Source organism: Microtus pennsylvanicus, chromosome 3 (genome assembly GCF_037038515.1).
Source record: "Microtus pennsylvanicus isolate mMicPen1 chromosome 3, mMicPen1.hap1, whole genome shotgun sequence".
NCBI lineage: Eukaryota > Metazoa > Chordata > Mammalia > Rodentia > Cricetidae > Microtus > Microtus pennsylvanicus.
The window spans coordinates 126512036-126524533 of record NC_134581.1 but is presented as its reverse complement, the minus strand read 5'-3'; the positions used below and the strand labels follow the sequence as shown (position 1 = coordinate 126524533).

Sequence of the window (12498 nt, the reverse complement as noted above, 5' to 3'; positions counted from 1 at the left end):
TTTTTCTACTACTCCATAGGCTGCCTTTTCACTTTGATGATAACTTCTGCTTGGCTGGAAACCCTGCTCACCCCTGCACAAGATGGGAAACCCCATCTGCCCCACTTTCTCCAATCTGGCCCATTCTGAGAAAACTCTCCACTGAAGAATGGCACCAAGAGCCCAGTTCCATATTTCTGGCATCTGATGATACAACCAGCCTTCCTGACAGGACCAGCCCACTCAAGTGCCTGCCAGGGGCTTGGCTTTTTAACCTTACTGGGGCATTTTTAGCACCTGGCTATCACTCCTTGTGTAAGGTCTATAAAACTGCCCTGCCTTAGCTCCAGTGTGACTTCCTTGGCTCTGTTCTTTGGGACTGGTGAACCTTTCCTGGGGCAATGCTCAATAAACCTGCATTTATCTGTTTTTAATCTGGTCTGATCTGGACTTTCTGAATCATCAGAAACCTTTCAGTTTCCTCTGTTTAATTTTGTATAATTTTTTTTTGTTAATTCTTAGGTTTATATTCTGTGCTACTTGTGAAAGACCAGGATAAATCCAGACCCCCCTAGCAGGAAGAGTAGAGCCAAAAATCTAGGTTAGCTGGTTCCATGACTGTTCCAGGAGCTGGCTGACCACAAAGTTAGATTATAATCTTGAGAACAATCTTGAGAAATGGGTGTTATGGTTTTGGTCCCTTTAAGAGACAAGCCACACCCACTCCCTCCCCCATCCGCTGAGGCAGGCCGATCTTCAGCTTCTGGCCTGAGCTCTCTTCTCTTTTCCATCTTCCTCTTGGAGAGGCAGTTTCGCTTCTGCCTCTCTCCCCACTTCTCTGCTTCCCCCCTTCTCTTTCTCTTCCTCCTCCTCCTCCTCCTCCTCCTCCTCCTCCTCCTCCTCCTCCTCCTCCTCCTCCTCCTCCTCCTCCTCCTCCTCCTCCTCCTTCTCTCTCTCTCCCCCCCTTCACCCTTCCTCCTCCATAACCCCCTGAATAAACATTCAACCTCACCCTGCATGTCATGTCTATCCATGTTTCTGTCTTCTGCCCGCCCGCCATGTGTCTCCCTGCCTGGAACCAGCCATTGCTCAGGGACCAGCAGCCGTCTCTGCCTGGGGCCCACTGCCTGCTGCCACATGGCCGGCCACCACTGCTCTGGGACCAGCAGCTGTCTCTGCCATGGCCCGCTGTCTGCCACCACATGGCCCGCCACCACCATTTGGGACCTACAGCATTTCTGCTGCCTACTGCTGTGGGGATCTTGCAGCATTTTTTAAAAAAGAATAACAATGGGGAGTTACCCCCTTGAGATTATCACTGATATTTTCCGAATCTTCCAATGACGCCCTTCCTACCCCCTTTGGGTTGTGGTTTCTTCCCTTAAATACCCCTTCTCCCAGCTACTTGGGGTCGAACTCCTCTACCCCTATGTGGGGTATGAATCTCAGCCCAAGGGAGCTGGTTCCTGTCAATAAACCTCATGTGATTACAGCAAGGACGGTCTCTTGTGAGTTCTTGGGGGGTCGAGTTATCCTGAGACTTGAGTGAGAGTCTCCCAACTCCAGGGGTCTTTAACAATCAACCTGGGAGCAATATTTAGATTAGACTTCCTCAGCTAGGGCCTTGCTCATTGTTTAAAGGCATGAAAGTAACTTGTTTATGTAGCTGTTTTACAGTTGATTTGGAGGTTGGGAAGAGGGCTTAGCTGTGTAGTATTTACTACTTTTTCAGAGGACCTGTATTTGGTTTGGGGCAACCACCTATACTCCGAAGTCCTGTTCTGGCCTCTGCCAGTTCTCAAAGTTACACATACACATGAAAACAAAAACAAATACCCCCCCCCCAGCCTTTTACAGTAACTTCAAAAAGGTGATTAGATTTAGAAACAACTGCCCATTACACTTTAGCAATATGCTTGTTAGTAAGAGCTAGCAGGAGCAAATCTTCTGCAAGATAGTGAAACGGCAAAATAATACCAAAAGGAACACATTCTTTTCTATATTACTTGTATTAAGACAAACATTTAAAATCACTTAGTTTTGGAGTCAAATATGTCTGGCAATGTAAGATCATTAACTTTGAATCCTGGCTTTGCTGCTTGTTGTGAGAACGAGTCAATCTGATTGGCTTGAATCCCGGAAAGCCAACTCAACCGCGGTTTCTGGTACAAAGGCACTCAGTATGCCCCCCGTCATTAACTGTGATATATCGCTCAAGTTAGCAATTCAGTAACAGTCAGGAAAGAAAGATGAGGCAGACGTTGTAATAGTTGTTTTGCCAAAGCCCCAAAGCTAGAAACTGCTAACATTATATTGGATTACTCTTCGCTCTATGAGACGCCACTTTAAAAAGCCCAAAGACAAATTTCAACTCAAAAGACCTTCTAATACACAGCGTCCCTAGTCCTTTCAGGGTGTAAGCGAACGTATTTCGTTCAGAACGTGGTACCGAAGCCTAAGAATTGAGAACACTCCAAACACTCAAACCAGCCCAGTTTCCCACTAAACCCGGAAGCCGGAAGCCGGAAGCGAGATTCCGGATTCCTCGGACGCCGGCGCGCTGCCGCGCGACAGGGGCGGGGTGGGGCCGTAAAGCTACGCCGAGCCGCGCTGCCTCCCGGGGCGCCCTTGGGAAGAACGTGGGTCATGGCTGTCGGGGTGCGGGGCTGCGGGACCAGCCTGGACCTGCTCCGGTCCCTGCCGCGAGTGAGCCTGGCCAACCTGAAGCCCAACCCCGACTCCAGAAAACGGGTAAACGGATGGCGGTGGTACAGGGAATCGTGGGATCTGCGTCGCGACCCGGGGTGAAGGACGTGTGTGTGTTTCCCGGGCTCCGACCATTCCCGCGTGCGCCCCGAATTACCAAGGCTCGCACTTAAATGCACAGAGATGCTAAGTGTGCATAACGGCACACTCTCGGAGCTCCAGAACGATTCGCCCCAGATTGCATCTAAACCGAAGAAGTCCTTTAGTAAAAAGTGCCTGTCACTTCAGCTGTCTCGCGTGCAGCCCGCGGCACGACTAGAAAAGCTGTTGTCTGTCGCCTTTTATTGTCACCCAGTTTGTTGTTTTGGGGAGGTGACAAAGTAAATTAAAGGGACGACATTGTTACGGAGTTAGAAAACATCCAAAGACCACCCGACGCTATCCAGTTCTCAGCCACAGTTTTTATTTTAAGCTGCAGCTATCAGTTCCCGTGGTCAGATTTCGAACTGAGACCCAACTTAGAGGGAGGTGGGGTTTAAAGCCCCCCTTTAAGAGCTTTTCTGCGTTTCTATGGGAGCATTTCCGTGGGACTCACGCCTTTGTGAGATACTGCCTCCCTCCTTGCTAAGTAGGGAGTTTACAGAAACCAAAGCAAGCAGTTAATTTTACAACAGTTTTACAATTCTGGGGAGGGAGACGAGGAGTCCAAGTTGCCACGAGTTTATCTTTTAGGAATTTAAAATGGGTGTCTAGCACAAAATGGAGTTTTCCTTAGCCATATGTGATACAGTTACACATTTACGATTAATTAAACATAAAACAATATCGCTCAAGTCTTGGCTGCTTAGTTCTAGGATATTTTTCAATCCTGCCGTTTTTCTACTGAGGACTAAATTTAGGCCCTGGGCATGCCTAATCAAGCGCACTACCCCTAACCCCTTTCCTGCTTTTTAAATCATTTATTCAGAGACACAGTCTTAGTAAATTGGGAGTGCTGCCCTTAAACTTGTGTCGCTCAGGCAGGCCTTGAACTTTGAATCCTCCTGCCTCAGCGTTCCAAGTAGCTGTCACTGCAGGCCAGCACAAGCTGACTAGCCAGGGAGCTAGCTCGTTGTAGAGCTTTTTTCTCCCATCCTTAGAACTTGGCTCTGCGTTTTGGTTATTAGAATTAGCTACGTTCAGTGAGTGGTGTAGTAGGTGACTGAGTAGCCTGAGCGGTGCTGGGCACACGGCACCTGAACTGCTTGGCTGCATATCTGGAGTCAGAAAGGAATATGTGTGCGGGGAAACAGTTGTCAGAAATGTATCTGAAGGTCTTGTCACTCACTTTTCCTTATAGGAAAGACGTCCAAGAGACCGGAGGAGAGGGAGGAAATGTGGCAGAGGCCACAAAGGAGAAAGGCAGAGAGGAACTCGGCCCCGGCTGGGTTTCGAGGGAGGGCAGACTCCATTTTACATCCGGATCCCAAAATACGGATTTAATGAAGGACATAGGTAAGGATGTTTTGCTTTGGAAGTACAGATCCCTAATTTCCATCAAGAATTGCATAAATAAATAGTTTGGTAGATACTTACTTACATTTGTGATACTGTTCCTCTGAATAATTTAATCTAGATTTTGTATATATGTGTGCACACACGTGCATGCGTGCTCTTAGGCAAGCATACAAGCCCAGTTCAGCTGGATCAACAAAATGGGGATAATGCTTTCTGTCATGACTCCTTAGCTGACTGGCAATTTAAAGGGCTTGTGTATCATATATATATATATATATATATATATATATATATATATATATATATGGACATACATAATATGTATATGACATATTGTAGTGACTATTCTATGATTTGTCATTTTGGGTTAAACTTTTGTGAACAATTTCCTTGTGTGCATGGATGGAGTAAATGTTTAGAGAGGTAAATTGTTTTTAGTGGAACAAAGGAAGCACTGGCGTTTTATGCGTTTGTATTGTCCTCATAAGTTTATGTTAAACCATCAGAAATTAGGAAGGCAAACACAGAGCAAAGCTTGTTGATTTGAAGAGGTTTCAGGAAGATGACTTGGTGTTATCTGACTGTTATGTTTCTGTTTGCAGTTTCAGGCATCAGTATCAGCCTTTGAGTCTCAGGAGACTGCAGTATCTCATTGATTTAGGGCGAGTTGATCCAACTCAGCCTATCGACTTAACCCAGCTTGTCAACGGCAGAGGCGTGACCATCCAGCCGCTTAAGAGGGATTATGGGGTCCAGCTGGTTGAAGAGGTAACTCCATTTGTTGTTGTTGGCTTTGGGTATTATGTAGACACTCTGCCCTACTAGTCCCTGGTGCTCCACTCTGCTCATGCAGATGCTTCACTGTGGGCGTCACCACACTGTGTAAACCGTTTCCTTCTTTCCCTATAGATATCTGGTAAAGATTCTTTCATAAGTTAGGCATAGTGGGAAGTTAGTAATAATCTGCTACAGTTGTTAGTAACATTAACTGTGACTCTACTAAATGGAGAGCTTCGATCTCTCCACTTCAGGTTCACACTTCATAGCTCTTCTTTGTTATACCCGAATTGTCTGCATTGTTTTTGTATGCTGGGGTCACCATTAATTAAGATAAGGGGTAACTGTGCAGCATTGTGATACGATGGCAGGCTGGTGGGTGGGTAGCAGATAGAATGTGAATATGGTTTAGAAAGGTGTAATTCACGTTTGGGAGGGTTGGGGCGAAGCAGCATGAGGCCGCCCAATGCTCCAACAGTTTAAAACCTAAATGTAAGGGAGATGCGCTTTCCAGCTTGCACAGGGTCTTGGCTTGATTCCTCGCTCTGCAGAACCAGGAACAAAAACTGACGGTAAAGCTGAGGGACTGCTTAACTCTTACCCCTTCTTGGGGGCTGGAGAAATAGACCAGTGGTAAAGAACATTTACTGTTCATCTAGTGGACCTGGGTTCGAGTCCCAGCATCCGCATGATTGCTCACAACATCTGTACCTTCAGTCCCAGGAGATCCACCACCCTTTGCTGGCCTTGTTGGGAACTGCATACACATGGTACAAAGATATTAATGCAGACAAAACACACATACACATAGAATAAATACAAACAAGCAAACAACATAGTTCATACTAGCTGTGGTTATAGGAAGCTGACGTACGTTCAGGGCACATTTCTGTCTTTTGCTTCTTTGGATCAGTACAGCTGTCTCCCTTATTTCTGAGATGTTTACCTGTCAACATAGAAAGTCATTAGGAAAATCCTTAAAAGAATTTTTCAAATGTTTTGTTTTTCAAGACAGGTTTCGCTGTGTAGCTCTGACTGGGACTCACTCAGTAGACCAGACTGGCCTTGAAATCACAAATCTGCCAGCCTCTGCCTCCTGAGTGCTGGGATAAAAACAACAGAAAGAAGAATGCTTTGGGCAGAAAAAGGCTAGATTTCTTTGTTTTAGGTGTATGGGTGTTTTGCTTTATGTATGTGCACCGTAGTGTCTCTGGTGCCTCCAGAGTTAAGAAGAGAACATTAGATCCCCTGGAACTGGACTTAACAGATGGTTGTGAGCCACCTGTGGGTGCTGGAAACCAAACCCCAAACCCAGAAGAGCAGCAAGTGCTCTTAATCTCTCAGCCCTCTCTCCAGCCCCAGAAAGATCTTTCTGGAATTATTTTTGTTGTTTGAGGCAAGGTAGCTCTGGCAGGCTGCCCTGGAACGCACTGTGTAGACCAGGCTGGCCTTTTTCTCTTGAGTGCTGAGATGACAGGCATGTGCCACTACATCTGTCCCTCTACCCCACACTTTCTAAAACATAGTTTAGTGTATTGCGAGGTGACAAGAGCCTGTCAGTAGTTCAGGTGTAGCCTGTGGCCCTATTCCCACTTAGAAGCACACTTTGTCCCTGCCTTTTTCTGCCCATAGCATTCTTCTTTCTGTTGTTTTTATGTGCGTGAGTGTTTTGCCGGCATGTACCTACCATATGTGTGCCTGGTGCCAGCTGAAGCTTTGGATTCACTAGAACTGGAGTTCCAGGTACTAGGAGCTACCGTATGGATTCTGGTAATAGAATCCTGGCCCCCTGGAGCAGCAGCTAGTTAGTTCCCTTAGCTGCTAAGCCATCTCTCCAACCTCCCAACTCATTTTTCTTAATCTCTGGTGCCACTGCCCTTCCATTTCATTATTTTTCTTATTGTCACCTAAGCCTTGTAAAGGTAGGCACTTTGTTATGGCTTCAGTATTGACGATCTTAGCTCTGAGTGTTGCTTAATATTTATGGAAAAAGGGACTGAATTAAATCTCACTTCAACTTCAGTAAATATTGCTGTTACACCAGTTGACCAACAATTCATAAGCCAATTAAATACAGAGCTGAGCAGTAACTTCGTGTCCACTAGAGGGAAGTAGATGTCCGTGGAAGAACCTTTTAAAGTCCTTTGAGAATGTGACCCTAAGGATGAGAGCTTTCCAGTCTCTCTCATTATCCGATGTGGTAGATCACTCCTGTGCTCCCAGCACTTGAAAGGTTGAGACTGGAGGATTGCTGGAAGTTTGAGGCTACTTTGAGCTACATAGTGAATTTTAGGTGAGCCTTGACTGCACTATAAAACTCTGTCTTAAAGGAAAACAACAACAGCAAAAACAAAATAACAAACCGTAATAAAAACAAACAGGTGAGTTCATTTGGAAAAGCAGTACCAAATACACGATTGAGCCTCATGGCTGCCCTTGAACTCACTTTGTAGAACAGGGTGACCTTGAAAACACACACACACACACACACACACACACACAGAGAGAGAGAGAGATAGAGAGAAATCCACCTGCTTCTGTCTCCTGAGTGTTAGGATTAAAGGTGTGTGTCACCACTACCCAGCCTCAGAGCAGTGATTTAAAAAACGAATCACAAATTAATACATCAAGTCCCTGGTTCTATAATCAGTGTGTTGATTATAAAAATGCATGCCATTATCAACTATATAGAAAAACTACATCCTGTAGTTGATAGTTAATAGAATATTTTGAAATATATGAATTTCAAAATCGTGACAAAAGGAATCAGACTGAGAACTAGTTTCAGCCATACTAAAATGGCAAACACAGTATGTTTTAAAGTTAAGAGAAATCTTAGCATATCCTGAGTAACATAGCTTTAAGAAGTTCATTACTTCATCGTCTAGTATTAAACACTATAGGGAAAAATAGATGACTCCTCCATTTTGGAGAGTATAACAAAGTTGGTGCTGAATACAAAATGAACCCCTCCTTTTTTTCTAAAGATAGCCAATCTCGTCAGTATTGTCAGATATTTTGTTTTCCAGGCTGTTCCAGACCTTTGGATCCTCTATAACCACCTATTGCTTACTTAAGGATAAGGAAGACTTATTTTTATTTTATTATTAAAACTTAAAAATGGCGGTGGTGGCGCACACCTTTAATCCCAGCACTCGGGAGGCTGAGGCAGGCGGATCTCTGTGAGTTCCAGGCCAGCCTGGTCTACAGAGCTAGTTCCAATACAGGCTCCAAAGCTACAGAGAAACCCTGTCTCAAAAAAAAAAAGAAAGAAGAAGAAATTTAAAAATCTTTTATGGGTTGGAGATAGATGGCTCAGTGGTTAAGAGTACTGATAGCTCTTCCAAAGTAACTGGGTTCAATTCCAATTCCTGGACCCCACATGGCTGCTCACAACTGTCTGTAACTTCAGTTCTAGGCCACCTGACAACCTTACATAGACATACATGTGGGCGAGACATCAATGCACATAAAATAAAAATGTTTTATGTGTATTGTCTACACCCCATATGTGTCTAGTGCCTGGAAAGGCCAGAAGAGGACATTGGCATTGGATCCCCTGGAACTTTAGTTATAGATGGTTCTGAGGCACCACGTGGGTGGAAATCAAACTGAGGTCCTCTGGAAGAGCAGCTCGTACTCTTAACTGCTGAGCCCTCACTCTGTGAAGGTTTGTTTTCAGTCTGTATAGTGGAGCATGAAGTTGTGGTTGAGAAGAGAGATGAGCTGGTAAAATGGCTCCATGGGTAGAGGCCACTCAGATCTGGAGATGTGTGTAAGCCCTGAGTCCATGTAAAGGTGGAAACAGGGCCATAAAATTGTTCTCCAGCCTCCACATGCATGCTGCATGCTGTGGTCTCACACATATCCCCCCCCCCCCACACACACAGATGGTGCTGGGAATGTAACTGGTTGATAGAAGAGACCTTAAGAGTTCCGTCCTCGGCATGGGAAAAAGAAACATTCCAACTCAAAGGTTCTGACTAGACTCAGAGTTGGTATCCTAACTTCATGTCTTGAGTTACTCAGCAGCCTGTATGCCTCGTTGTTCCCATCTGAATTTGGTTTAGTAATATTCCTGGCTAGGATTAAATTCTGTACTGCTAATGGAGCCTGGGGAACAGCTACTTCCCTCAATACCTACTAAAGGCAGAAAATGGAAATAAGATAGTCATTCCTATTGTAGGGCTTGAGAATTGGTGAGGCATAGGTACAGAGATCCTTAGAGATGGAATTGCAGGCACTTTGGAGCGGGGAGCACAGCTGAAAACACCCAGTGCTGATTGGCCTTCCGCTAAGCTCTTTACTAACAGGCCCTGTTATTACTCATGACAGGGTGCTGATACTTTTCAAGCAAAAGTGAATATTGAGGTGCAGTTGGCTTCAGAATTAGCCATTGCTGCAATTGAAAAAAATGGCGGTGTCGTTACTACAGCCTTCTATGACCCAAGAAGTCTGGGTAAGTCTGTTCTGTGGTCTGTTTCTTCTTTATCTCATATTGTCTGCTGTTTGTTTGCCAGTATTGTTTTTAGTGGTCTGTCCTGCTCACAGCTGCCCTCTTTAGACCGCCTTGAGCGCTGCGGTCATGAACTCCACTGTTCAGAGGGGTGTTAGCTCATCTGAAGTGTTTACAAGCCTTCCCTTCCTCCCTCCCTCTACCCTTTTCCTTTCTTTTTCAAAGTATACTATTAAATGTGACTTTTTTTCAGCCTAACTTAGATAGCTCAGTAACAAGACCACCTGCTCTGTAAGTCTGACCTGAGTTTGGTTCCATGGTGGAAGGAGAGAGCCAGCTCCTGACGTCATCTCATCATCAGCTCTCCCCGTGCAGCACAGCACATGGGAGACTAAGAAGACGGAAATTTATAGAGTTGTTTCCATTTTTCTACTTAACCTGTCTAACTAAGAAGTTCTTGGAGTTCAGTTCTCATCTCAGTAAATGTAAAAATTAATTTAAAATTATTTAACAGTATTTATAGCTCTTTTTAAAAATTCTCTTTAGAAATTCTGTGCAAGCCTGTTCCGTTCTTTCTGCGGGGACAGCCCATTCCAAAGCGAATGCTCCCTCCTGAGGCCCTGGTGCCGTATTACACGGATGCGAAGAACCGGGGGTACCTGGCCGACCCTGCCAAGTTTCCTGAAGCAAGACTTGAACTCGCCATGAAGTATGGCTACGTTCTTCCTGATATCACGAAAGATGAACTCTTCAGAATGCTCAGCGCTCGGAAGGATCCAAGGCAGATCTTCTTTGGCCTTGCTCCTGGTTGGGTGGTGAATATGGCAGATAAGAAAGTTCTGAAGCCTACAGATGAGAATCTCCTCAAGTATTACAGCTCCTGAACTCTCTTCCAGCAAAGCAGACGTGATGAGAACCAGACAGGCTGAGAAGAGGCTCTTATGGGTCTCAAATCCTCAGGGTTGTTAGTAGCTGTTGGTGTGGTCAGATCCAAAACTAAATCACAGGCAGCAGAAGCTGCACAGAACTGATCCTTTATGGGTGTATGTCTCAAAATTCAAAAGGTGACGGTCCTTAGAAAAAGGTCATTAAAAAAATTACTTAAAATCACCTCTTTACCACCCTTTTTGTTTGTTTTGAGGCAGGGTTTCTCCGTCTAGCCCTAACTGTCCTGGAACTCGCTCTGTAGAAGAGGCTGGCCTCGAACTTGCAGAGATCCGCCTGCCTGTCTCTGCCTCCTGAGAGCTGGGATTAAAGGTGTATACTACCATTGTTCAGCCTAATTTTAACTACTCTAAAACATCTTCCTGTCCATCCTTTCATGGTCTTTCTTACCTGTTTTGTCAGAATAAAGAGCAAGTGTATAGGATTGATTAGTAGAACTGGGAGCAGGTGCTACGGAGCTAAGGCAGTAGCCCCAGGGAAGCTTTGCTACCACCCCTTAGGATTGTGAGTCCCCAGCAGGGATGGAGATGCTCAGAATGAGGCTACAGCTGGTGAGTTACTACAAAGGTGCACATCAGCAGTAGAAGCAGAGAAAGGAAGATCACGAATTAATTTTCACAGCATTGGTGAATATAGATAGTGGTCAAGCCTTTAGCATTATTCTTGAAGATAGTGTGTTCCAGTTGATAAAAATTTATTTATCTCAGACTTCAGGACATTTCAGTTAAGTTTAGAAAATTACTCAAAGATTATATAAGCCACGTAAGCAAATGGAAATAGGGACAGTATTGAGTTCAGTGCTTTACATAACTATTAGTAAATTGATTAGTTCTTCAATCTCTTTTGGATTTGGGGTCCTCACTAAGTCCGTGGCTAGCCTAAAACTCTGTATGTAAACCAAACTGGCCTCAAACTGAGTTCCGCCTGCCTCTGCCTTCCAAGTGCTGGGATTAAATGTGTGTGCCACTACTGCCTGACAATGTGTCTGCTTTTAGAAACATTTTACCGTAAAGCTAGTTTATTTTATGCTTCCCGTATTAGGTATCTTAAAATATACATTTGAGGGCCTGGAGAGAGGCTCAGGGGTTAAGAGCACTGGTTGCTCTTCCAGAGGTCCTGAGTTCAGTTCCCAGCCACCACATGTTGACTCACAACCATCTAAAGTGAGATCTGGTGCCCTCTTCTGCCCTACAGACGTACATACAGGCAGAACACTATACATTAATACACCTTAGAAAAAGATACATGTGGCTAGTTTAAGGGGAAAGAAATAATAGGACACACTGGAGACTGGGAAGAATACAGGTACAAAGAATATGCGCTCTAATTGTCAGCAGTGAGTCCCTGTGGGTTAAGAGTGGGTTCATTTTAGGCTGGATATCAGCTGATCACAACCGAAACTTTAAGAATTGAGTACATTTTATTTTTACGTCTGGAAAAAAAATTCTTAAAATGTCATATCAGAACAAAAGTTCTTGTTTTGAACATGAGGTAGTATTGAGGTATTTTAGTTTTGTAGCTCAACATAGCTTCAAACTTGACATGTAGTGGAGGGCAGCGTGGAACTCCTGCCTCTCCCTCTTTAGTGCTGGGGTTACAGAATGTCTGCCTCCACACCCGGCTGTTGAGGTTTAACAGGACCAAAAGTCCACATTCTGCTGCTGCACCCCTGCTTCACCTCCTTAAACCAAAGTGCAGGGCCAGCCTGTAAAGCAGCGAGGAGTGTGTAACAGACACGCTGCAGTCTCTTTCCCACCCTCCTGTGCACCAGCTCTTCACACGCCGGGTGACACCACCCTCCCGCTGCCTCCAGCTGCAGCAGCTCAGTGACACAGATGCTTCCTTGACCTGAGGAGAATTTTGACCTCAGCCGATCTGCATAGAAATAAATTGCCTGAGAGGTAAGGACCTCCCCTGTCGTAGCTGTGTGTGGAGTAAAAGATCCTGCTTGCTGTGCTGGGCCCTAGGTAAGTTACTGCCTCGGCCATATTGTCCACGGCTTTCCTTTGGTGATGCCGTTTACAGCTGAGGGCCTCAACCACTGCGTCCACAGGAAAAGTTCTTCGCAGGAAGTGGGAGAGGATGTTAGTCACCTCACGGGAGAACACTGCTGCCTTCTATCCCAGATGTCCTGCGAG

General features: G+C 45.1%; 1 protein-coding gene across 2 annotated transcripts; it reads left to right on the top strand.

The window, feature by feature from the left end:
* Nucleotides 1–2551: 2551 nt before the first annotated feature.
* Nucleotides 2552–11329, top strand: Mrpl15 (mitochondrial ribosomal protein L15). Of its 2 annotated transcripts, XM_075967059.1 has the most exons (5): nucleotides 2555–2730; nucleotides 4025–4179; nucleotides 4785–4950; nucleotides 9295–9418; nucleotides 9962–11329. In XM_075967059.1, exons 1-5 carry the CDS (start codon nucleotides 2626–2628, stop codon nucleotides 10297–10299), a joined length of 888 nt encoding a protein of 295 aa, XP_075823174.1. In that variant the 5' UTR covers nucleotides 2555–2625; the 3' UTR covers nucleotides 10300–11329. The 2 variants fall into 2 exon arrangements, with proteins under 2 accessions (XP_075823175.1, XP_075823174.1); XM_075967060.1 differs by lacking the exon at nucleotides 9295–9418 and having other exon boundaries at nucleotides 2552–2730; nucleotides 9962–10274.
* The last annotated feature ends 1169 nt before the right edge of the window (nucleotides 11330–12498 follow it).